Genomic DNA, 24,846 nt, shown 5'->3' with positions numbered 1-24,846 from the left:
CGTGGGAAGTAGCGGTTCATGCGACGGTAGTTGAACTTGACGTTTGCGTTTCACGGGTCTTCGACGACGGTTGTCGTACATGGTTCGGAGTGGTACTTGCTTCTTTGGACTTGTTGGTCTCGATTCTTGCGACGGTAGCGGTATACGTCTCGTTTTCGGAGAGGTACTTGGGGTCATTTGAACTTGTCGGTCTCGTCATCTCGAAGGGGTGCTAGATGTTCTTAGCGATTCCGAAGACGACGGTAGAGGTGTAGAGGTACACTTGTTGTAGGGATACTTGTCGGATCCACGATGACGGTAGAGGTACAAACGTTCTCACGGTACTTGGGACATCGTGGAACTTGGCGCTTGCGGTATTGATAGCTCGAAGGGGTACTTGGCGTGTCCGAGGTCTCCGGCTGTAGTGGTACTTGATGATACGGGTAGTCGAACTTGACGAAAAACAGGTCTCCTCGGGGACTTGATGCATCCGAATTCTTCGGGTTTGTAGTAGTACTTGGCGTTCGGAGCCGGGGTCTTGCCGGTCTTGATGGTCTTTTGATACGAAACGAAGCATCACAAGGCCTCGGTTGGGCAGCAGCAAGGAGGCGATGGTGGTGGACAGTGGCAGGAAGCGGACACGGGGCTCGTCTGGTTCCCAACAGGATCAGGGCCAGTGGAACTCCATGGGGCGGCAGCCATGGCTTTCCTGATAGGCGGGCGAGGCAGCGCAGGCCTCTAGAGGACCACGGGCGCGCGAGGAGGCAAGATGGTGCGGTCCAGAAGGATCATGCCCGACCAAAGACGGGAGCTACAGCGGCAAACAAGCGGTTGGGCGCTACAGAGAGAAGCAAGAGCTTCGGGCGCAAGGAGGACACGCCTGATGGTAGCGCGGCAACCGGAGGGGTCGCAGGCGAGGAGATCCTCTTCTGCGTGCATGCGTGCGACGGGTAGCAACGGGGTCGGCCGACGGCAACGGGCGCAACCATGGAGACCAGGCACTGGGCGGCGACTGGCTGGAGGAGGACGCGCAGCTCGCGGGAGGAACTGTCGCGGGGGGCTCCTCTCCGGTGCGCGAGCGAGGAGAGGGGAGAGAGATGGGGAACGGGCGCGGGGCCTCGCTGGACGGAGCTTGCAGGCAGCCGCGCGGTCGACGAGGTCGGCAGGGAAGCCTCTGGCGCGAGGATGGACGAGCTCCTGGACGAGGAGAGGTTGGACAGGAGAGCACGCAGGAGGAAGAGATCGAGAGGAGGAAAAGAAGAGGTTGGCGGCGCTGGTGGGAACGACCGAACGAGGAGGGGATTGACCAGGAGAGGGTTTCGCTCGGGCCTAGGGTTAGCAGCGTTAGGTGGGCTTGGGGCCGGCCCAGTAGAGAGGAGGGGTCAGCTAGGCTTGCTGGATTGGGCTCTCCCTCTCCTCTCTTTCTTCTTTAAACGAAAAGAAATAGAGAGAGAGAGAGGAAAAAGAAGGGGGGTTAGGGAAAAGAGTTTGAGCAGGAGGACAATTTTCCTAGACTCATAAAAAATAAACATGACCACAAAAAAATAGAAGTGGCCAGATTGCAGGAATTAAATTCAAATTCATTTGAATATAATTCAAATGGTTTTGAATTGGGACTAGGTTCGGTGTGGCCAAAAATGTTCGGGTTCTTTGGTGGAGCTCCGGAATATGATGAAAGAATATATGGCAATGTTGGAGACCAAGAATTAAGATAACAAAGGCATTGGGATATTTTGCAAGTGTGTTTGCGGTGAATCCAAACGAATGGAATATTTTTATGTAGCTCCCTAATATTGGGAGGATATGTTATAAAGAGAATTACCATGTGAATTCCCTCGATTTAAATGGACCGAAGATCCATGCAATTTATTTAGTTGAGTTGCTAAAGATTTATGAGATGATGGCATGATGACATGATGCAATGCACATGATGCAACGAACCAAACAAATCACACGACGAAACCGGAAACCCTGGAAGGCATCTGAAGCTCCGGTCTTGGGGCGTTACAACACTCCACCACTATGAGAGGATCTCGTCCCGAGATCTAGAATGGCACCGGAGGGACAACGGAAGAGAAAGAGGAGAGGTAAAACTAAGATGCTTCTTTGACAAACGAGTGAGACCAAAGAACCTTGCAATGGTTAAGCCATTTCGAGAAAAATAATACAACGGAGATGACGAAGCTGAAAACACTCCGTTAGAAAAGAGGAACAAGGGAGAACAACTTCGAACAGCACTCCGGTTGAAAAGATATGCAAGGCTTGATAAAATGAAGAACTTGACCAAAATGCCACAACACTCCGGTTAAATAGATAGGCATGAAAAGAACACGATCCTGACAAAACGAAAAGATGGTTGAAGAGAGAAACATCACAATGCCTCTGGAAGAAAAGAATAGAAGTTAGATCATTAAAATAGGAGAATGGAGAAGAAAATGCCATCTTATGCCACAAAAGAGCTTGAGAAGGCATCCTTAGGAGACGGGTCGAGCGGAGTTGTTGGAACACCAACAACGAAAAGAATAAGCTTGATATGGTCTTATGGAATACATCTCAAAAATATGAGGTGACAACTTGCCACTCACGGAATAGATTTGATTGGAAAGAACAAGGAGATGAGAAACTATCTCACCGGGAGGATAAATGAAGAACTTGGATCGTTGATAAACACCATGAGAGTGACAATCCTTAAAGGAAAGCTTTAGGTGAAATATAACCCAAGATAATACCAATGAAGAAAATGATGGGTTTAAATACCTCATTCTTGACAACATGTGAATCATGAAACATGAACTCAAATTATGAAGAATGATATAATACCACCTCTATTGATAAGGAAGGAAGAATTGCACTCCGGATTGCAAGATGAAGAACTTGAGCTCCTTAGAAAAGAATCTCGATGACAACTTCGAGAAGGAAATAAATCCTTGATGCACCATCATTAAGAACTCCGGTAACAAAAGGATAACGAAAAGAAAGAGAAGTTGAAAACACAAGGTGAAACCTTGCGATGATTGGATGAAGCTCTGCGACGAGATAATTGAGAGAATTTGGAACTCCGGGAAAAGAAAAGATAAGCATCTCGAACTGAGAATGTGATGCGATGAACCACTCCGGAAAAGAAATTGAATAAACTTGATGAAACAAGAATAAGAATTACATTATGCTTATCCTTCACCAATTCAAATTGATGACAAGCAATGTAATTGGTATACTACTTAATCTCGTAGAAAGGATTTAAGATAGATATGTTGCAAACTTGAGAAGGTCTTCAACGAAACACCGTTGGGATTTGAAAGAACGAATGAATTGATATGATAACGAATGACGAGAACTCTTGCACGAACCACCGTAAGGATTAAAATGACCGAAGGAAAGATAAAGGAACACCGGGAAGATTATGAAATGAACGAGGATACTTGAGAGAATTTAGATACAAGTTAATGAAGGGATCACAAACTGATTAGAGAATATTGAATGATGCACCGGTAAGATTGGAGAATGATAACTGGAAGCTGAGAATGAAAAACCTGAAATGATGGACTCCGGATAATCAAACTGAGAAGACTCTTGAATTGCTCCGGATAGGTGAAAAGAATTCCCACAATCGAAAATAATTATAAAAGGATGGCAACAAGCTAGAATCACGGATCTTGAAGAGAATGGAGCAAGATTTGAGAGAAAAAATCTTCTTCGGTCTTCAAAATCTGAGAATGACGATGAGAAACACCAACAAAAATTGTAGAGGCACTCCGGAATGAAGAATGGAAAAGTTGAACCAACGATGAAAAGAATTTGAAAGATCTTGGAGAAAGGCACTTGACTGATGATGCTTCATTCTTACGTCAAACTTGAGAAAAGAATTTGAGAAGCTCCGGAAAAATAAGAAGAGTCAGGTAAGATCCTGGGAAAAGACCTGTGGGCTAGGGCCCGCTCAAAAGAAACACCATAGAACGATAACTTGAAAAGGAGATAGCACCGGTTGAATTTAAATGGCTTGAATGAGATAACATCCTCGAAAAGAGCTTGAACGAAAGCAGAGTGGAAAACACGAATCTTCGAGATATCTTGAGCACTCCAGAACAATTAAATAGCGAGAAGTGAATGAATATGAGGTGCACCGGCATGAGAAGGTATTTGAAACGAGGAAAAAGGATATGATCCACAAAGCTTGACTTGGTTCCACCGGAGAAGAAAAAGAATGAATAATGGTGAACTAGAAGCTTCGTTACAATCTTCATGAGCATCACCGGGTAAGAACATTAACAGAAAAGAATGGAGAGACTTCACAAGAATAAAATGAATACTTTATTAAGATATATGAGTCCTTGAAGAAAAAGGGTGGGAGGGAGGGAAAACAAAGTCAACTTGAAGACGGATGAAACGAACAACGTTGATGAAAAACTGAGATTGGATCTTGCGAATGTTGAAATGATCGGATCCACTTGAAGAGAGACACGCCGGTTGAAAAAGGATTGACATGGCAATCTCGATTATCGTGAGGGATTAGTATTCACATAGGAATATGAGAACACCACTTGGGAAAGGTATGGAATCAACATTTGACTTTGAAGCAACTCGAATACCACAAACTCAAAACAAAAACAAAGGATTGGCTTGCAGAATAAGCCGGAACAAACATATGATAGAGATTTCGTCCGAAGTTTTCGTGGTGGGGCCTACACGGGCTCGATCATACAGCACCATCATGTACAAGGCAGTGCACATGACATACGAAGCGTCCCCGAGTCGGCATAGCCAAGGACTCTTTAAGACACAACGAGACCACTGTAAAACCAACCGTGGATAGGCGGACCACTAGATGTCGAACCCCAATTTCATATCATACATCTGTCGGAAAGATATCCTAAGAGCTACTTGAATTCCCACCTATGAAACTCCCAAACCTTTCTGGTTATGCAATTAGGTGTTGGGGATACAGGGGAAGCATAATATCTCACCCAAAACTAGCAAATCCTACATCCAGCTGTATCCATCCTTCAACACATAACCAAGAAACCTTCGGAAATCGTCTACCTCAACCTTCGAAAAGCATCTGTTATACGAGTTATGGCAATACTCCCGAACTCCCACCCCAGTACAGGGTGGCGTCGAGGTTATCTCACCAACAACTACATAAAAGAGATTTTCGATGTCGACGAAACTAAACTCAGGTATTCCAGAACTGCAACGATAAGATTGTGACGACAACACCTCGGAGCTCAACTCCCCGGGACACTGCCACAACCCCTAAATGACAGGAGGCACCAAGAACAATGTTCTCGTCACAAAACCATCGGAACAATTCCAAGATACCCGCGTGATCCTAAAAAAAATTAGTGAAATTTGAGAAGAGAAGAGTCAAAACTCTACGTCAGGATGCCTCACCAGAGCGACGAAGGGACTGAGGAGTAAAAAGAAGTCCTAACTCTCCGATATATATTATTCCTAAATGACTCAAAACATTTTTGGACTCAATAACGCCAGCGATTCGATCAAGCAGGGGGCTCCTAAGGTCGGGGAAGGCTCTGAGACCAACTTGTAACGCCCTCGATGCGGCTATATCTCCCACATGTCGAAGCACGACTTAGAGGCATAACCGCATTGAAAGCAATATCGCAAGTGAGGTAATCTTCACACAACCCATGAAATACATCAGGGAAAGAGATACATAGTTGGCTTACAATTGCCACTTCACACAATTACATGAATAAAGCATTACATCAATCAGATACAATCAAGGTCCGACTACGGAACCAAAATAAAAGAAGACTACCCCAAAAGCTACACAGATCCCCGATCGTCCCGACTGGGCTCCACTACTGATCAACTAGAACGACGCAACACAAAGGACAAGATCTTCATCGAGCTCCTCCTTGAGCTTGGTTGCGTCACCTGCTCGGTAACATCGGCACCTGCAAACTGGTTTTGGAAGTATTTGTGATTCACGGGGACTCAGCAATCTCACACCCTCGTGATCAAGACTATTTAAGCTTATAGGAAGGGTAAAAGGTATGAGGTGGAGCTGCAGCATGCGACTAGCATATATGGTGGCTAAACATACGCAAATGAGAGCGAGAAGAGAAGGCCAAGCGCGGTCGAGAAACTATGATCAAGAGGTGATCCTAGAACAACCTACGTCAAGCGTAACTCCAACACCGTGTTCACTTCTCGGACTCCGCCGGAAAGAGACCATCACGGTTACACACGCGGTTGATGTATTTTAATTAAGGTCAACTTCAGGTTTTCTACAACCGGACATTAACAAATTCCCATCTGCCCATAATCGCGGCCACGGCTTTCGAAAGTTCAAAACCCTGTAGGGGTGTCCCAACTTAGACCATCACAAGCTCTCACGGTCAACGAAGGATATTCCTTCTAGCGGGAAGACCCGGTCAGACTCGGAATCCCGGTTACAAGACATTTTGACAATGGTAAAACAAGACCAGCAAAGCCACCCAGATATGCCGACAAATCCCGATAGGATCTGCATATATCTCATTCTCAGGGCACACCGGATGAGCCAGACGTCGGGTGGGCCAGCCCAGAGTTGCCCCTGGTAGCTCCGGACATCGCTCAGTTTGGACCAACACTCAGAGGAGCACTGGCCCGGGGGTTTAATAACGATGACCCTTGGGCAGGCCTACCCAAGGGAAAGAAAAAGTCTAGGTGGCGAATGGTAAAACCAATGTTGGGCCTTGCTGGAAGAGTTTTATTCAAGGCGAACTGTCAAGGGGTTCCCATTATAACCCAACCGCGTAAGGAACGCAAAATCCGGGAACATAACACCGATATGACAGAAACTAGGGCGGCAAGAGTGGAACAAAACACCAGGCATAAGGCTGAGCCTTCCACCCTTTACCAAGTATATAGATGCATTAATTAAATAAGAGGTATTGTGATATCCCAACAAGTAAACATGTTCCAACAAGGAACAACATCTCCATGTTCCAACAAGGAACAAACTTCAATCTTCACCTGCAACTAACAACACTATAAGAGGGGCTGAGCAAAGTGGTAACATAGCCAAACAACGGTTTGCTAGGACAAAGGTGGGTTAGAGGCTTGGTTCAACAATATGGGAGGCATGATAAGCAAGTGGTAGGTATCGCAACATAGGCATAGCAAAAGAGCGAGCAACTAGCAAGCAAAGATAAAAGTGATTTCAAGGGTATGGTCATCTTGCCTGAAATCCCGCAAGGAAGAAGAACGAGTCCCTGACGAAGACAAACGGACATAGACGAACGGGTCCTCACAAACGCGAGGTTATCGGAACTAACCCGAAGAAGCAACACCGGAAAAGAAGCAAACAACATAGTAAACAACCAACACATAAACATGGCATGATGCACAACCAAGTATGATGCATGTCCGGATTAAAGAGGCATGGCATGGCAAAGTGCAACAACCAAAACTACAAATTAAGTGGAGCTCAATATGCAACGGGTTGCATATTGACGGAACACCACATCAATTATTTAGTTCTCTCCCGGTTAGGTACTCAACAATATTAAATGTTGGTTAACATGGCAAGAGGTGAAGCATAACAAAACTATACCATTTAAACAATTTAAATGGGGCCAGATATAACAAACAACAAATCCGGTAAATCCCCATATGCATTAGCAATTTAATGCAACAACAATTTTAAGCATTTTTAATTGTTGTTATCATGATGCGGGTGACATGAACAAGTTTATGCAATTTTTATTAAAAGTTGACAAGAGCATTATGAAGCATTTGTCATCGTGGCGGAAACGAAAGGGGTGCCACAGCAACGATCACGAAAACGGTGCCACAGCAGCGTTCCGGTTCCGGTAACTCGATTGAGATACCGATGCAAAGGATAAGTGTGTGGATGCGTGCAAAAGATGTTGGGGCGCTCCCGGATTCCGGGTGTCCCACGAGTTGGTGACAAGGAAACGAGTGACAATTTGGACACGGTGCAAACACGAGCATCTCAAACATCGCAAGCATTTGTTCACGGACGTCGTCTCGGGGTTATACCTTCGAAGCGTGCATTGTCGAAACGGGTCGAGTTCGGCGGTAGGGGTACACGTGTCGAAGGGAAAGTAGTTGTTCACGGGGTCGTCGTGGGAAGTAGCGGTTCACGCGACGGTAGTTGAACTTGACGTTTGCGTTACACGGGTCTTCGGCGACGGTCATCGTACATGGTTCGGAGTGGTACTTGCTTCTTCGGACTTGTCGATCTCGATTCTTGCGATGGTAGTGGTATACGTCTCGTTTCCGGAGAGGTACTTGGGGTCATTTGAACTTGTCGGTCTCGTCATCTCGAAGGGATGCTTGATGTTCTTAGCGATTCCGAAGACGGTGGTAGAGGTACACTTGTTGTAGGGGTACTTGTCGGATCCACGGCGACGGTAGAGGTACAAATGTTCTCATGGTACTTGGGACGTCGTGGAACTTGGCGCTTGCGGTATTGATAGCTCGAAGGGGTACTTGGCGTGTCCGAGGTCTCCGGCTGTAGTGGTACTTGATGATACGGGTAGTCGAACTTGACGAAAAACAGGTCTCCTCGGGGACTTGATGAATCCGAATTCTTCGGGTTTGTAGTAGTACTTGGCGTTCGGAGTCGGGGTCTTGTCGGTCTTGATGGTCTTTTGATATGAAACGAAGCATCACAAGGCCTCGGTTGGGCAGCAGCAAGGAGGCGATGGTGGTGGACAGTGGCAGGAAGCAGACACGGGGCTCGTCTGGTTCCCGACATGATCGGGGCCAGTGGAACTCCATGGGGCGGCAGCCATGGCTTTCCTGATAGGCGGGCGAGGCAGCGCAGGCCTCTAGAGGACCACGGGCGCGCGAGGAGGCAAGATGGCACGGTCCAAAAGGATCATGCCCGACCAAAGACGGGAGCTACAGTGGCAAACAAGCGGTTGGGCGCGACAGAGAGAAGCAAGAGCTTCGGGTGCAAGGAGAACACGCCTGATGGTAGCGCGGCAACCGGAGGGGTCGCAGGCGAGGAGATCCTCTTCTGCGTGCATTCGTGCGACGGGTAGCAACGGGGTCGGCCGACGGCAACGGGCGCAACCATGGAGACCAGGCACTGGGCGGCAACTGGCTGGAGGAGGACGCGCAGCTCGCGAGAGGAACTGGCGCGGGGGGCTCCTCTCCGGTGCGCGAGCGAGGAGAGGGGAGAGAGATGGGGAACGGGCGCGGGGCCTCGCTGGACGGAGCTTGCAGGCAGCCGCGCGGTCGACGAGGTCGGCAGGGAAGCCTCTGGCGCGAGGATGGACGAGCTCCTGGACGAGGAGAGGTTGGACAGAAGAGCACGCAGGAGGAAGAGAGTGAGAGGAGGAAAAAGAAGAGGTTGGCGGCGCTGGTGGGAACGACCGAACAAGGAGGGGATCGACCAGGAGAGGGTTTCGCTCGGGCCTAGGGTTAGCAGCGTTAGGTGGGCTTGGGGCCGGCCCAGTAGAGAGGAGGGGTCAGCTGGGCTTGTTGGATTGGGCTCTCCCTCTCCTCTCTTTCTTCTTTAAACGAAAAGAAATAGAGATAGAGGAAAAAGAAGGGGGGTTAGGGAAAAGAGTTTGAGCAGGAGGACAATTTTCCTAGACTCATAAAAAAAAACATGACCACAGAAAAATAGAAGTTGCCAGATTGCAGGAATTAAATTCAAATTCATTTGAATATAATTCAAATGGTTTTGAATTGGGACTAGGTTCGGTGTGGCCAAAAATGTTCGGGTTCTTTGGTGGAGCTCCGGAATATGATGAAAGAATATATGGCAATGTTGGAGACCAAGAATTAAGATAACAAAGGCATTGGGATATTTTGCAAGTGTGTTTGCGGTGAATCCAAACGAATGGAATATTTTTATTTAGCTCCCTAATATTGGGAGGATATGTTATAAAGAGAATTACCGTGTGAATTCCCTCGAAATGGACCGAAGATCCATGCAATTTATTTAGTTGAGTTGCAAAAGATTTATAAGATGATGGCATGATGACATGATGCAATGCACATGATGCAACGAACCAAACAAATCACACGACGAAACCCGGAAACCCTGGAAGGCATCTGAAGCTCCGGTCTTGGGGCGTTACAAGTTGGCCGAGTGTGGCTGCATTTATATAGCGGATTCCGGTCAGGCGAGGCGTCCGGGTACATCAATGCGCGGCGCCGGAGTGGGTTTCTCAGCTGGCGAGCCTGCTTAATGGCGGCATGCGGACGAACAACGACATTGAACGGATGTGGTAGATATCTGTCATGTCCCGTCCAGTCAAGCGTCTCCGACATTGAACAGGCGCGGACACCGGAGACACGTTGTGGGCGGCGCCCTCGGCCGCCACGTCGCTTCAATGGCGAAGGCAGTGAGAGGTCGCGTCCGCCATGAGCGGTCTACAATGTTGAGCGGCGCGCTCTATAGCGGCATGAATGCTGGCAGCTGGTGCCGGGCCGGAACGCACGCGGGCGAGGGAGGAGGGGTTTTGGTGGGCCAGGGTGGTCAGAAGAGGGCGTAGGATTGGTCCGGACTCCCGCAAAACCCCCTCCCCGTCCTCACGTTTGTTTTCGGTTTGCGGAAGAAATCGCGTCCGGACAGCCCCGCTGACCGATACAGACACGCGTTGGATGGCTTCCGATGTCCGGGAAGCGCGGTCCGGACACAAGCGAAAGGTTTGCGGGTCGGCGTTGGAGATGCCCTAACTGTCTATCGTTTCTTGTGTAGGGTTGCAAGAAATAACTAACTTGAAGTTAATTTACAATTTCTATACTTAACATACTTTCTCAAAAGGGAAACGTTTAGAAACGGCGGACCGGCCGAACGTTCAGCCGGTCGCACCGCTCACTCGCCTAGCAGCTTCCATATGCACCGCTCGCTCTCGACCTTATCCTTTCCCGTTCCTTTCCCGTTCGCCATCGCTGACCACTTGTTCCACTCTTCTTTTTTTAGTACTTCCGCTCTTCTTTTACTTCGACGCACCTGCTGCTGCTCCTTCCATCCCCACCTCCTTCAATCTCCACACCTGCTGCTGGTCCGTCCATCTCCACCTCCCCAGCTGGGTTCTTTCTCATCAAAGAGAGGGAAGGGGAGTTGCTCGGCTGAGCAGGGGCTCCTCGCTCGTACCCGCCTGTTCTTTAGATATGCCCGGGGTTGCTTGCCCCTGGATGTCGCCGTGCCTCAATGGCTTTTTTCGCTGGTGATGGAGGACGACGGATGCAGGAGGCGACTGTCGGGCGTTTGATTGCTGCAATCGGCATGCGGATTTTGCTCGAACCGGCAAATGGAAATGCTGGACTCGTTGAGCGAGTCACGGAAATGGAGGAGCTGCAACCTGCAACCAAATTTGCTGGAACCGGCCATAATTTTTGCTACCACCGTCTTTTAATTTGCTGGAACCAGCCCACTTTATTTTGTTGCCACCTATTTTGCTAGAACTAGTCCTAATTTTTGCTACCACCATCTTGTGATTTTGTTGGAACCAACCCACTTCTTTTGCTACCACTGTCTTCGGATTTTTGCTGGAACAAGACCATCTTTTTGCTACCACCGTGTTTCGATTTTGCTGGAACCATAACATATTTTTGCTACCATCGTATTTTTGATTTTGCTGGAACCGGCATATTTTTTTTGCTACAACCATCTCAATTTTGCTGGAACCAGCAGTTTTTTGTTGCTACCACCGGCTTTGGCTGTGAGCGACGCCATCGTCACCATCGATGCTGCAATCGGGGGTTGGGCAACACCGGCGAGGAACGGTGTTGTGGTCAGTGCCGTGGAGCTCCCGTGGATGCAACAGTAAGGCGACGAAAAAAGCTGCTACAGGGGGTCAATGGACTTTTTTGTTTTTGTCTTTTGACGATGGTGAGCATCGACGGCGACCTTCGGGGGCGGGGCAAACGAGTGAGGGCGGCGCGCGACGTGGGGGGAGAGGTGGGGCGGTCACCATAATTTTGTTCCGGTGCTTTTTTTGTTTCCAGATGTGAACACAAGAAGGGTCACGAGACGATGGGAACGAAGGATCGAACGGCTATGCGCGCGGGAATCTGATGGCTGCGCGTCGACCGGCCGATTTTTGGGCCGGTCGACCGGCGCTTATCACCGACCGACCCAACAATAAGGTCTCAAATCTGACGGTGTGCATCATCTTGCAAAATTGCAGTGGATATGTCTTTTTCTTTAAAATCATATATATATATATATTTAATTCCAAAAACAGGCGATGTCTTCCCTGTTGTTTCTTGTAAAAAAGGTTAGTAAGCAGTACTGTCGTAGTATTTCCGAACTGTTGAACTCATATCAGGTTCAGGTTCGGGTTCTGCAGCCGCCGTAGAACCCTAGCGTGTCTCATTAAACCCTCAACCTCCACCTTCCGACTTGCTTCCAGTAATTCTTCCCTCCCCACCAAGAAAATCACAGCCGAGAAATAGCCGACCGACCGCACCCTTCCCTCCCTTCTCCCCCTTCCTCAAGACAGGCCGGGACCAAATCGTGAAGCTCGATGGACCACGTGGGCTCCATGGAGGAGAGGATCGTGGCGGACCGGATCCGGAAGAAGCTGGAGGAGGTGAACGTCGCCGCCCAGAAGCACCTCGAGGGCGTGCAGGACCATGTCAACTTCACTCTGCAGGTGAGACCTCGCCCCGCCGCCTTTTAGACTCCAAATTCGGGGTTTGCTCCAGGATGCGGTCTTGGGGCCGAGGAGCGGGGAGTCCCGATGCCTTTTCACGGAATCTCGGGTTCGTTTGGGGGATTCGTCGATTTGTTCCGCGAAATTTTAGGGATGGGTAATTTCAGGACGGAGGATGCTAATCTTGCGGTAGTCATGAAATTTATTGGGTTCTACTCCCTCCGTTCTGAATTACTTGTCTTGGATTTGTCTAGATACGGAGGTATCTAGCACTAAAATGAGTCTAGATACATCCGTATCTAGACAAATCCAAGACAAGTAATTCGGAACGGAGGGAGTATGAAGGTGGTACATGTGTCCAGTTGCGCCGCGGTCTGATGCTAGTTGTTCTAGCTGTTCCAGGGATATGATTATTGGATACTTGGTTTGTTCTAATGTACTTCATGGGATATGATTGGGGTTCTTTTTAACCTAGTGTACAGATTTGAGATGGAAGACCTGAACTTTGGGGGATTGTAGCTGCTAGATATGTAGGAATTTCAGTAAGCCCAGTAGTGGAGCAAGTATACTGTTTATTGATAAATATATTGGTTCTCGGTGTAATGTTTGTCCTAATTCTGTAATTTTCTTATCATTGCTCTGTTGTATGGTGTGAGCACTTGAAATCATGAGACATTATTGGGAAGGGGGAAGATGCTGATATGCTTGATATATTCGTAGTAGGGGGTTAGAAACACCAATGCTGACGCCTGTTTGGATTTGTTTTTCTCTGGTGATTTTCAGAAAGAGTACTTCAAGTGTGCACATGACTGCTTTGATAGGCGACGGACTCAAGAGGGGATCACCAGCTGTGTAGAGAACTGTGGTGTGCCCGCTCTTTCTGCCAACAATGTTGTTGAGACTGAGATGGCCAAGTTCCAGGTACTTCCTGTTTCATCTACCTATCATTTTTTTTCATACATCTTATACTAGTTTCTATAAAAAAAATAACTTAAGACCGGCTTTGTTTGTATTGAGTTTAGCCACTGTATCATTTCTTGCAATCAAGTTATAAGTTATAGCTCTGTTGCTGTATCTCTACTTCGTAGTTCTTTGTGGAAATCATACTGCAGCTACTTGCGATGCCTTCTCAACTTCGATTTATCTTTGTTGTTGAACTATTACTTTATGTTCTTCTTATTGAACATGCCATATTTACCAAGTTGTATAATTTAAGACATTTGAATTTATTAGTCACCAGTGGCTATCACAGATACTTAAAAATTATGTGCATGTTGACCTGCATTAGCACCGTGTTTGTGTATTTGGTCAGTGAGCAAGTAGTATACATATGTTCCATTCATGATGATTTGAATAAGCAATGAGCCAGCGATTTGAGTAATTGATGGCCCGACATGTCAACAAATACTTGGGAAAAATATCTCTGCGCTAGAGAGGTGTAAGGTTCAGGTTTAAAATACATCAAGCATTTAGTCATACAAATACTCCCTCCGTCCCATAATATAAGAGCGTTTTTAACACGTGTTAAAAACGCTCTTATATTATGGGACGGAGGGAGTATACAGTAGTTAGAACTTAGAACTGTAATAAGGTTTGTCCCTCCATTATATATTGTCTAGCTTCATCCCTTGGTTCTTTTATTATTATAGTTTGAATAAGTAATTTCTAACATACAGTCTGAGCAGTTAGACATAGGGAACTGTGGTCATTTATTTGCGAAGAATTGAGCATGATAGACATGTAATGCTTGGTTGCAATACGTTTTCTTTCAGAGCTCGGGCCTTTGTGTATTGCTATTTAAGGGCATACATTTTCTGTACTTTGCAGGGTTGCATACGCTTCAACTAGCTTTCTTAATAATTTTGTAAATGATTTACCTGAATAAACCAGCAGTTAGATAACAGGCAGCATATATCGGCCAGCGCAAATTATTGTATCATTTACACCCTGGTGCTATGTCTAAGCTGAGATGTATCCTTCCTTATTCCAGGAAAGGTTGAATCGCTCGTTGATGGTCTGCCAAGATAAGTTTGAAGCAGCAAAGCTCCAGAAGATGAAGACAGACGCAACCAATGAGCTGGAGTCGTGCGTGAACAGGTCCATCGATGACAGCATCAGGGTCCTGCCCCATCTGGTTGAGCAGATCAAGTCCACCATTAACATGAAGTAGAGGAATCAGAAACTTCCAAATTGTCCCCCGGCTCGTTTTTGCCATCGTTAGCTGAATCTATCCAGAGTCTCTAGCAGCACTAGTGTAACATGCTCATTACTGCCATGAGAACCATGTCTAGAGAAGAGTTTTTTGCTGAGAGATTAGTGCGTCTAAATGGCGCCGCGATACCAGACTAAATGTTGCAAACGTAGCTTTTGCATAACATCTTAAAATCTTAAAATCTTTTTTTTTTCATTCATGATCTCTGCAATTTGCCAGTTTGCTTGGCAATGTAGCCATGTAGGCGAGGGCATTTCATAATGGCACCAAATTTCGATACAATTGTTAGTAATAACACACATTCAAAGAAATTCAAATATCCCAAGCAAACCAAACAAATTTTGACATGTAATTTTTTGTACAAGAAGCCGTAGCTTATGCTTAGTTATTTCTGCGTGGTGAAACCCAACTCAGTCAGCAGCTGCCCGAGGTCCAACAGATGCCCCCTACTCCCCTCCCGCAGCCGCCCACCACCGCCGCTGACCTCGTCCGCCGCTACATCGGCCTCCTCTCAGCCGCCGGCGTCTCCTCCTCCCTCCGCGCTCTCCTCCCTATCCACGCCCGCGCCGTCCTCCTCGGCGTCGCCGCCAACCCAGCCTTCGCCACCAGGCTCCTCGCCGCCGCGGCCCCGCGCTCCCTCGCGTACGCCCGCAGGGTGTTCGACGCCGCGCCGCACCGCGATGCCTACATGTGGAACACCCTCCTCCGCGCCCACGCCCACGCCCACTCCCACTCCGTCCCGGCCAACTCCCCCGCAGCGGACGCGCTCCAGCTCTACAAGCGGATGCGCGCCGCGGGCGTCGCGCCGGACTGCTACACCTACCCGATCGTGCTCCCGGCGTGCGCCGCCGCGCGCGCCCCGCGGTTCGGGCGTGCCGCGCACGGGGACGCGGTGAGGTTCGCGCTCCCCGGGGACGGCTTCGTGCACAGCGCGCTCATCGCCATGTACTGCCAGGAGGGGGAGGTGGTGGACGCGGAGCAGGTGTTCTTGGCAGCCGCGGACGGCGCCCGCACGATCGTCTCGTGGACGGCCATGGTCGCGGGCTACGCGCAGAACTGCTTGTTCGGCCAGGCGGTCGCGGTGTTCGGCACGATGGTTGCCCAGGGCGTGCTCCCCAACGAGATCACTCTGATCAGTTTCCTGCCGTGCCTGCAGGGGCAAGAATGTCTCGCTGCCGGGGAGATGGTTCATGGGTTCGTCGTCAAGCTGGGGTTCGATGCGAATCTGCCGCTGGTGAATGCGCTCATCGCAATGTATGGGAAGTGCGGGAGCATTGCGTCGGCGAAAGACTTGTTTGATGGAATGGCTGCGCGCACCGTGGTGTCCTGGAACACGATGGTTGCCATGTATGAGCAGAATGGTGATGGGGTTCGGGCGATCAAGTTCTTCCACAGGATGCTTAGTGAGAAGGTGGGGTTTGACGCTGTCACTCTGGTCAGTGTGCTTTCTGCTTGCACACGCCAGGGAGCCCTTGAGACAGGGAAGTGGGTGCACGAGCTCGCCAGGAGTCATGGGCTCGACACCGATGCGAGAATCGGCAATGTTCTCGTGGATATGTACGCAAAATGTGGTGAGATTGCTTACGCAAGGCAAGCTTTTGAAGGTTTGCGCGAGCCTGGTGTTGTGTCATGGAGCGCCATGATCAGTGCATATGCCAACCATGGTGAGCCTGAACAGGCTCTCAATCTCTTCTCCGCGATGAAAGGTCAAGGGGTGAAGCCTAATTCCTTCACGCTCACCGCGGTTCTAGTGGCGTGTGGCTACTCTGGCCTCGTTGACGAAGGGCTGGCGGTTTTCAACAGCATTGTCAGGAACTACCATATATCGCCTACACTCGAGAATTATGCCTGCATGGTTGACATGCTAGGACGTGCTGGCAGACTTGTCGAAGCATATGAAATCATCAGGGGAATGTCGATGCAGCCAGACAAGTGCATTTGGGGCGCGTTCCTCGGCGGTTGCAGGCTTCATGGCAACCTGGAGCTGGCTGAATTTGTTGCCAAGGATCTCTTCCTGTCGGGCTCCAATGACGTCACGTTCTACGTTTTGATGGCGAACATGTACTTCGAGGCTGGAATGCTGGAGGACGCGGAAAGGACGAGGAGGACCATGAAGGAGATGGAGCTCAAGAAGACGGCTGGGCACAGCTTAGTTTGTACCAGTAGAGAAAGAAGAGCCATCACGAGGTAGCAAGCTAGATGCAAGTTTTAGGTTAGACTGTTTGTAAGCAGCTATTTGCACATGTTCTCTCCCCAACATCACATAATTCTTTGGATATCAAAATTAGGCTTTATCATAGGCTCGTGATAAACTGAGGACAAATGTTCTGTTTTCTGATAATTTTTACCTTGTTAACTGTACAATGGGGAAGGCCGCCCAATTAAAATGTGATGACCCGTTGCATTGAAATGTGATTTTACATTACAGCTGCAGAAGAGACTGAAAACAATGCTCCAGAAAATAATGTACTGCCTAGTTTCTACTATGATATTAGGATGTGATGTTCAGACCTCTGCCGAACAAAAACCAAAGTGGTGGGTGTATGGCACCGGTACTGGACTACGATCGGTGATCGGTGAGGAATAATTGTTTTCATACTACAGGAGAATACCGTTCTAAGTTGATTGGCATAGAAATTTGTTTCATGGCTCAGGTGGGGAGGGCAGAGAATTGTAGTCACAGGTGCTATTTTCCACTGAAATGCATCGACAGTCCAAATTATTTTTCTTCGAAGAAACAAGAACGCCGATGGCAGATAACTGATTAAGTATACTTCTTATTTCATGCTAGTGGGATGAGTTCAGAGAGGAAGGACAAAGGAGTTGCAAATTGAAAATGATGGCACGAGAAAGTTTCAAATCACGCTTCCTGCATTTTTTGAATTTTCTACTAAGAGCGATTCATGTCTTCTAGCATTTTGTATTGCCCTCCTAGGAAGTGTGCATTCTATATTTTTTGAACGATTCATAATCTAGCATTTTGCATTTACTCCCAGTCCCAGGAAGTGTTTGTGGGCAACAACAGCACAGTATATAAAGTTCGGTAAGTGTGCATTTGTTTCTCAAAAAAAAAAAAATTACTGTGAACTCAGTGCACACCTGCCACGTTACATTTTTTTTACACCCAAAGTACCTATTTATTCATAACTAATCAGGGTAACATCTTCTAGAAAAGATGGTACAATACAAGGAGGGGGATTATCTAACCAAATGCCCGGTTCAACATATTTTGCCAAGCTGACCAGTTCATGCGCTGCACCGTTTGCCTCCCTGTGCACATATCTTCAGTTACGTGTTGCCACTTGTGAGTGTAATACTGAATGCAAGGTCGAGACCTTCAGACTCCTCTTCCTCCGACAACAAAGAACCATGCTATGTCATGGAGAAGTGCATGGATAAATCCGGGACATATGAACCCATTTTGAAAAACACATTTCTAAATTTTAAAAAAAAATCTGAAAAAAATTACGCGGGTTCGTCTCCATGTTCTATGTGCGTGCATAAAGTTTCACGGAAAAATATTTTTTTTGTGGCCTGTGCAAAAAAGGCAAAAAATCATGTCATGAAACACTATTTAGAAGCACTGAAATTTATCTTTTTTCAGAGGTAAAACAAAAAGACATTTTTTCATAAAACTTTGTGTTGCGTATACGCAATTGCGAACATGTATGCGTGATATTTTCTTTTGAATTTTTTGACATTTTAGCTTAAAATGCATTTTTCAAAAGTGGGTGCATATGCCCATGGGTTCACATAGTGCCCTCTCCTATGTCATGCCACTGCTTTATCATTAGATCGTGTCATCGTGGTCGTCTAAATTTATGCCACATTTCAACCTTTATACATGTTTATGTTGAACTTGAACCTTGTCTAACAGTGAATTTAAATTTGGCAGTTTGAACAAATTAAAATGAAAAGAGGAAAACGCAGAGACAAATGCAAAAAGAACTTAAAAAAGAAAACCATGTGCCCAATGCGTGTCCAGAAGAACAGCATTCAGGTATTGACAAATGAAGAAAAAAAACAATTACGCTTGCTTTCATCAACCAATAAACCACCACCATAACATCAATTATCACACATTTTTGGAGCAAACACCTGCTATCAATAAACCTTAGGCTCCGCTTGGAATGGGTGTAAACTTTTACACCTGTATTTATTTTACACATGTAAAATACCGGTCACAGCTAATTTTCTGCTTGGAAACAAAACGACCAGTCCAGGTCTGTATTCTAAACCAGCCGGATACAAGCGAAAACGCTAATCCAAGCGGGCCCTTAGTAGACGCAGCAACCACACCATCTCTATCAACACATGACTTAAAAAATCCTCTTCACCACTAAGCTTGAACACCCAGACGACGACAATCTTCTTTGGTGTAAGCAGTGATCAACCATATGTTGCGCTAACAACACAATTTATGAATGCTCCATCTCGGGATATACGACATAAACCTTACAGTCCATGGCAATGTACACATGCGGAGCTAACAGCGGTATGTCGGCCTACAGTACGTGGCAACCGGTATAACAGTGATACACACACATGAAAAGGTTTTCTTTGCTGTACATGAGAGAAGAGGCCATTGATGTAAAATTACTGCACGTCCATGCTCTACTGAACTGCCAACCGCTGGAGATGCTCCATGAAGACCTGGAAGCTCGCATCATCTGTGAATATCATATCCCCCCCAGGAGGCGGAGGAGTGTCGGAGTCATATGTCACGGATGGGTTCAGCTTTGCCAGCAAGAATCGAGCCTGCAATTTCCATAAAATAAAGCATTAAAAAACAAATTATGTGGAAGTGCTGATAGTTTTTTTTAGTTTACTCCGAAACTAATAACTGATCACTGGTGACTTGATTGCAATTCTCGGCACAAATTTTGACCTTCCAGTGAGATTGTTGCATTTATTCAAATTTATATCTTATCGGGATCCCCTGTAGTTGCTACTGTCACTGCAGGTTAAGGAACTGCTCCCGACTACCAAGTACACAGGCACCAGATGCATACTCCTAAGAGTTCTGGTGCAGAGTGTACTGACAGATTAAATAGAAAATACTAACCTGAGAACCATATTGATCACACACAACCAAACGAGGCACAGGAAACCGCTCCTTGATTATTGAATCAGCTTCCTCCTGTGGGGCTTGCAACAACTGGGCAAACACCTGAACATCATACAAGGTTATACATGGTTTTTCGACAACATGCGAGAACCCAAAAGAAGAGAGGAAAATGGAGCATTGATATTTTCTAGAATTCTTTTAATACGACATGGTGCTAGAATTTTAAATCAAATACAGATAAGTTCTCCATAAACTTACAAGAAAGCCAACATGGAGTCAAAAAAAATATTTAGTGTTACCATGGTTTTTGGCCAACAAAACATTACCTCGTGGCCTTCTTGATGTTGGTAACCAGCCTTTCGCCACTGTGCGATCGTTATCCCATGGAATATGACAACAGTAAAATAAGAATCCAACAAAAGTATCCTGTCACCAGCAATTGCGCTTACATCCAATAGAACAGGCTCGGGACCTGACTCAAATGAATATGATATAAGTGAAGGCTGGATCATCACAACTGCATTCGCTACATTCTCTCTGTTTAACATCATCCTGAAATATGCAGTTTCATCTGGACTATTGTTGAAAACCTGCATGTAGTAGTTAATTAGGAGCAAAGAGAAATTCAATTCGCTTGATCTGTTGATCAGCATGACTCATTGAATTAGGACAGAAAAAATGTTTTACCTGAATAAACTGGGAACGTCTCAAATTAAAAATAAACTGTGGAAAAATTGATAGACGTGGGGACAAACTGAAAGATGAAGGTGCTTCCTTCTGATAGTCTCCAAATTTCGAACATAAACTAATCAATGCTCGGTCAAGCCATCTTACTGGATCAAAATCAACCTGAAAAAAACACCAAGAACATGCTATAAAAATGAATATAACAGACCTTACATACAGGAAGAGTCAAAGATGCAACTCATGTCAGAACATGTAAGCAGCAGCAATAACTGTGAGTTAATTATTAATGAAACTAATCAAGGAGTCCTTGAGCAGCGAACTATTTCCTTTATGGTCATGGTTTGTTTCCTATGCAATTTATAAAAGGTTTCCTCTTAATGATTATGTTTCTAAGATACCCCCTCCGTCCCATAATATAAGAGCATTTTTTACACTACACTAGTGTAAAAAATGCTCTTATATTATACAGTAGGACAGAGGGAGTAGTATAAATGACATGTTATTGAGAAACCAAGTTCACGAATGCCATATCCTTTTTAAGACTGCGTTTTTTACACAAAAGGTTGTTCAAAGGAGAAGCACAACCATTATAATTCCAATGTACCGATCTAGTGTGGACCTTTTGATCCTCCTAATGTGATGATTTCAATTTTCTTCACATCCTCAACTAATGAGATAATTTATAAAATTGTTTCTCAGACTATGTATTGCCTCCAACTAATAAATATACGGAATAATTGTTTCACAAAACCAAAGACAAATGTACAAACTAGTGCAAAACTACAAATTGACTGACCAATTTCACAGAACTACATATTTAAGGATCATTGTATCATGAAATTAAAAGGTTGTACGGTGCATCCATATCCCCATTCGGACCATGGGAGCCCACAGGTCACAATTACAAATTTCGTGCTTCCAAATTTTTTATGATGTTATATTCCATCTCTCAAACATAAAAAGATGGGTCTGTCATGGGGCATTAAGTATATTGAAACAATTTATGAAAAGTAAACAGACTATCAGAAAGTACCTCAGCTTCCATCTTAAATGAGACCAAGCGTGCCATGACTGCTGCTGCTGCCTCTTGGTCAAAGCCAGTTATTAACTCCTACAGCACATGTACTAGTCCAATGAGCAACAATATTACATTGATTTTTCCTAAAAAGTCTATAAAAGCACTAAAACACTGGGTAACACACTGACATTGGCTAAACACAATTGTTCAGCTCAACTATTACTGAAAATGGGTACAAATGGAAGGAGAAAAACATTTAAAAGGAAAGAAAACTCATCAAGGGGAACAAAGGTAAAACTTACCTGCACACTGCCAGAACCAGCAACCCATCTTCTTGAAATTGTAGTCGATCGCAATCTCATTTGCCCATCATGATGCTGATAACTGCATGTGGCATCTCCAGGTCAGACATATATACTTCTCCAACAATATCAATTGTTTATAAAAGAGATCGGAGGGGGAGCAGATTCCATACTAGGTTAAGAATTGGAAGTAGAACAGATTGTTTTGTGATTGTCCAATTGCGTCCGGGGCATCTTTTTTGGCCATATCAAATACTACGCATAGTGATGTTTTCCTATCTAGACCACACATCTTCCAAGCGCTAGTGTTCCCCTGACCTACAACTGTATCTGAGGATAGAGGACCTTTCTGCAGAAGCAGCAACATGCCAAAAGACTAAGTATAGCATACAATCATCATTCTAAAACATCAACATGTAACTAAGCACATACTGTACCTTCTCCAGGGAAGTACAAGGTCCAATGATGCCTTGAATTTTGACATCCTTGGAGCAGTTGATCTCAAATATGCCACTGCAAAAATAATTTAAATACAGAAATGAGACAACTCAATAACAAGGCTGTACTACAGCAGGTTACTGGATGACATGAACATATTTTACACCCCTGAAACAGCCATTTCACCTAAAACAAACCTATGAGGATGATTAGGAAAAGTATCACACAAACACTTTTGCCTCAAGAGGCATAGTCAATTAGTACATCCAAGTTCAAAATCACTTAATCAGTACCGGATAGCGCTAAACTTATTTGCAGTTTCTCTGGTCACATAGATGCCTTTGAAAATAAGCTAAAAGCAGCAAGTAACAATATCACACTTCTGAGGTTGCAGCAAAAACAGACAACAACAAAGCATTTCAAGTTGGGGTAGGCAAAAGTTGAAACCCATAAAATCTTGAAACCAAGTCATGATTCTGGCGCGTGGATAGCTAACTTCCACGTACCCCTGTCCATGCCTAGTTCTTTGGTGATATTCCAGTTCCTCAGATCTCTCTTTGAGGACTCCTCCCATATCAAGTTTGGTCTGCCACGACCCCTTTTGACATTATCAGCACGCTTTAACCGTCCGCTATGCACTCGCGCTTCTGGAGGCCAGCATTGTATATGCCCAAACCATCTCAGACGATGTTGGACAAGCTTCTCTTCAATCAGTGCTACCCCAACTCTACCACGCATATCATCATTCTGGACCTGATACCTTGATCTTTTTTTTTGTTGCAGCAATAACAGAACTAAAAGCAAATCCCTAATTACATTTGCAGTGAAGACGAGACAAACATAAACATGCTAGAACTAGCAAAGTAGCAATGCAGTTAAATCAAGCAGGCAGAAAAGTATCTTTACTTGAACGATAAGCCAAGGTCACTATCGCTTGACTGAAAAATGCGTCTAAGTGAATCTTTAAAAACAGAATGGCCAAAACTTTCTGCAAGCACAACTATTCCCCCAGTTCTCTCCACTGCAACCTTCATCTCAGCAACACCAACCTGAGGAATAGAATATATTATTAACCATATCAAGGCAACCGTGCATAGACATCAGAAGATAACGCATAAGTCAATGGTGTGCGGTGATGTGCTAACTAACAATAGTTTTTGCATGAACATTCGTTCTTATACTTTTCTTTTTGATAAATCGTATTGCATATGCCCATGTTTTTAAGGCGTCGCCTTATGGACGCTTAGGGGGTAAGGCGCGTCCTGGCAGTGCCTTAGCATTTTCTCCGCCTTAGGCGCTTAGGTTGATCGTCTTATGACGCCTAACCGCCTTAAAATCCTTGGCATACGCACTTCAGACAGTTATCAAAAGAGGATGGCTTGCACATTATCACTGAGTTGTCAACTAACACTCACAATAGGTCGCCATTCTTCTCTATATTTCATTAGCTGATAAAATTAGCCAAAATTCCTACTAAATCAGGTTAAGAGAAGTTTACATTATGATAATATGTACATCCACTCTGAATTCTGAAATAACAGCATCTTACAGCCATGGAACTTCCAAGAAAATAAATGCCTGCACAGATATTTTCAAGATGATAAATGCTTATACTGATATTTTTCACATTATGGTGAGACAAACATGCTTATGAGGTCTATGAATGATACACAGCAACACTGGTTCAAGTGAACAATATCCTAGTTAAACAAGCTAATGCCTGATCCTTGACCAAGAGGTGATATGAATAATCTATACAACAAGGGGCAGGGGACAAACCTGGTCAAGTGCACATGCAAATAGATCGAGCACATGCCCTTGATGCACGAGTTGACTGCCAATCTCCTCGTAGAATTTAACGGCTTTGTTATAAAGTGGAGCAGAACCTTTATCAAGATCTTTGTGCGAACGAATTGGATCAGATAACGGCTTAGATATTATCTGACATTTTGCAAAAAAAAACATTAGAATACAATAATGTATCATGCTATTTCCAAAGGAAAACCTAATTTGACAAAAATAATAATCAATCTCTACACTGGAGTATCATCATGACAAATGTGCAGATTATTATTCGGTGGAACTTACTTTATCAGAAAAGGGATCATGCTTTTTAATGAGTTATGAGCTAATTTAAGTAGAAAAGTCGGGTCGGCTTCACTACACAGAATACATACGAAACATCTCTGGAATTGCAAAGCACAGAGCAAGTGAGCAAACCCACAAACTTTCCTCACATGAACTCTAAATATGTAATAGGTATGCCCATCACATATCAGAAAAGGCTTTCATATTCGTTTTCCACTAAAAGTATCAACCCTGCTGGTAACTCAGTACGGTGTTGTCCATAGTCTATATCCCACTTCTAACTCCCAACACAACTAGGCTAGCCAATTTTGGGACTAAACTCACCACTATTAGCAAGAACAGGAGGCGAATTGGGAAAGGGTGTTAGAAATACCCCACGGAATGCTAAGGAATGTTGCATAACTATTGTTGGGAATAGAAAGGCGGGGACATGTTTGTTCTTATCACTGTGGGTGCGTGATCAG

The 24,846-nt window shown here is 45.5% G+C and overlaps 3 protein-coding genes across 3 annotated transcripts in view; 2 read left to right on the top strand and 1 right to left on the bottom strand.

Moving 5' to 3' along the window:
- The first annotated feature begins 12,235 nt into the window (after positions 1-12,235).
- Positions 12,236-14,980, top strand: LOC119286590 (protein FAM136A-like). Its single transcript, XM_037565975.1, has 3 exons — positions 12,236-12,569; positions 13,353-13,490; positions 14,560-14,980. Exons 1-3 carry the CDS (start codon positions 12,441-12,443, stop codon positions 14,737-14,739), a joined length of 447 nt encoding a protein of 148 aa, XP_037421872.1. The 5' UTR covers positions 12,236-12,440; the 3' UTR covers positions 14,740-14,980.
- A 220-nt stretch (positions 14,981-15,200) lies between these two features.
- LOC119286589 (pentatricopeptide repeat-containing protein At3g12770-like) lies at positions 15,201-17,174 on the top strand. The gene has a single exon (XM_037565974.1). The coding sequence runs from the start codon at positions 15,221-15,223 to the stop codon at positions 16,970-16,972; it is 1,752 nt and encodes a 583-aa protein (XP_037421871.1). The 5' UTR covers positions 15,201-15,220; the 3' UTR covers positions 16,973-17,174.
- A 1,709-nt stretch (positions 17,175-18,883) lies between these two features.
- LOC119286588 (protein transport protein SEC23-like) overlaps positions 18,884-24,846 on the bottom strand; it is an 8,007-nt gene continuing 2,044 nt past the window's right edge. The window contains exons 5-14 of the mRNA XM_037565973.1: positions 24,074-24,235; positions 23,201-23,343; positions 22,294-22,369; positions 22,030-22,205; positions 21,857-21,938; positions 21,570-21,647; positions 20,537-20,698; positions 20,176-20,439; positions 19,847-19,951; positions 18,884-19,539 (exon numbers count right to left, since the gene is read on the bottom strand). Coding sequence (XP_037421870.1) covers positions 19,396-19,539; positions 19,847-19,951; positions 20,176-20,439; positions 20,537-20,698; positions 21,570-21,647; positions 21,857-21,938; positions 22,030-22,205; positions 22,294-22,369; positions 23,201-23,343; positions 24,074-24,235 — 1,392 coding nt within the window. The 3' untranslated portion in view covers positions 18,884-19,395. The remainder of the gene's footprint in view (positions 19,540-19,846; positions 19,952-20,175; positions 20,440-20,536; positions 20,699-21,569; positions 21,648-21,856; positions 21,939-22,029; positions 22,206-22,293; positions 22,370-23,200; positions 23,344-24,073; positions 24,236-24,846) is intronic.

Source organism: Triticum dicoccoides, chromosome 4A (assembly GCF_002162155.2).
Source record: "Triticum dicoccoides isolate Atlit2015 ecotype Zavitan chromosome 4A, WEW_v2.0, whole genome shotgun sequence".
Taxonomy (NCBI): domain Eukaryota; kingdom Viridiplantae; phylum Streptophyta; class Magnoliopsida; order Poales; family Poaceae; genus Triticum; species Triticum dicoccoides.
Note: the sequence above shows the minus strand (reverse complement) of the source record. Positions and strands in the feature narration are given on the sequence as shown.

Bases quoted from the DNA above. Each gene is read 5' to 3' on its own strand.
- LOC119286590 (XM_037565975.1), top strand. From the start codon at position 12,441: ATGGACCACGTGGGCTCCATGGAGGAGAGGATCGTGGCGGACCGGATC. The intron at 12,570-13,352 runs GTGAGACCTCGC...GGTGATTTTCAG, and splicing joins ATGTCAACTTCACTCTGCAG to AAAGAGTACTTCAAGTGTGC. The intron at 13,491-14,559 runs GTACTTCCTGTT...TCCTTATTCCAG, and splicing joins CTGAGATGGCCAAGTTCCAG to GAAAGGTTGAATCGCTCGTT.
- LOC119286589 (XM_037565974.1), top strand. From the start codon at position 15,221: ATGCCCCCTACTCCCCTCCCGCAGCCGCCCACCACCGCCGCTGACCTC.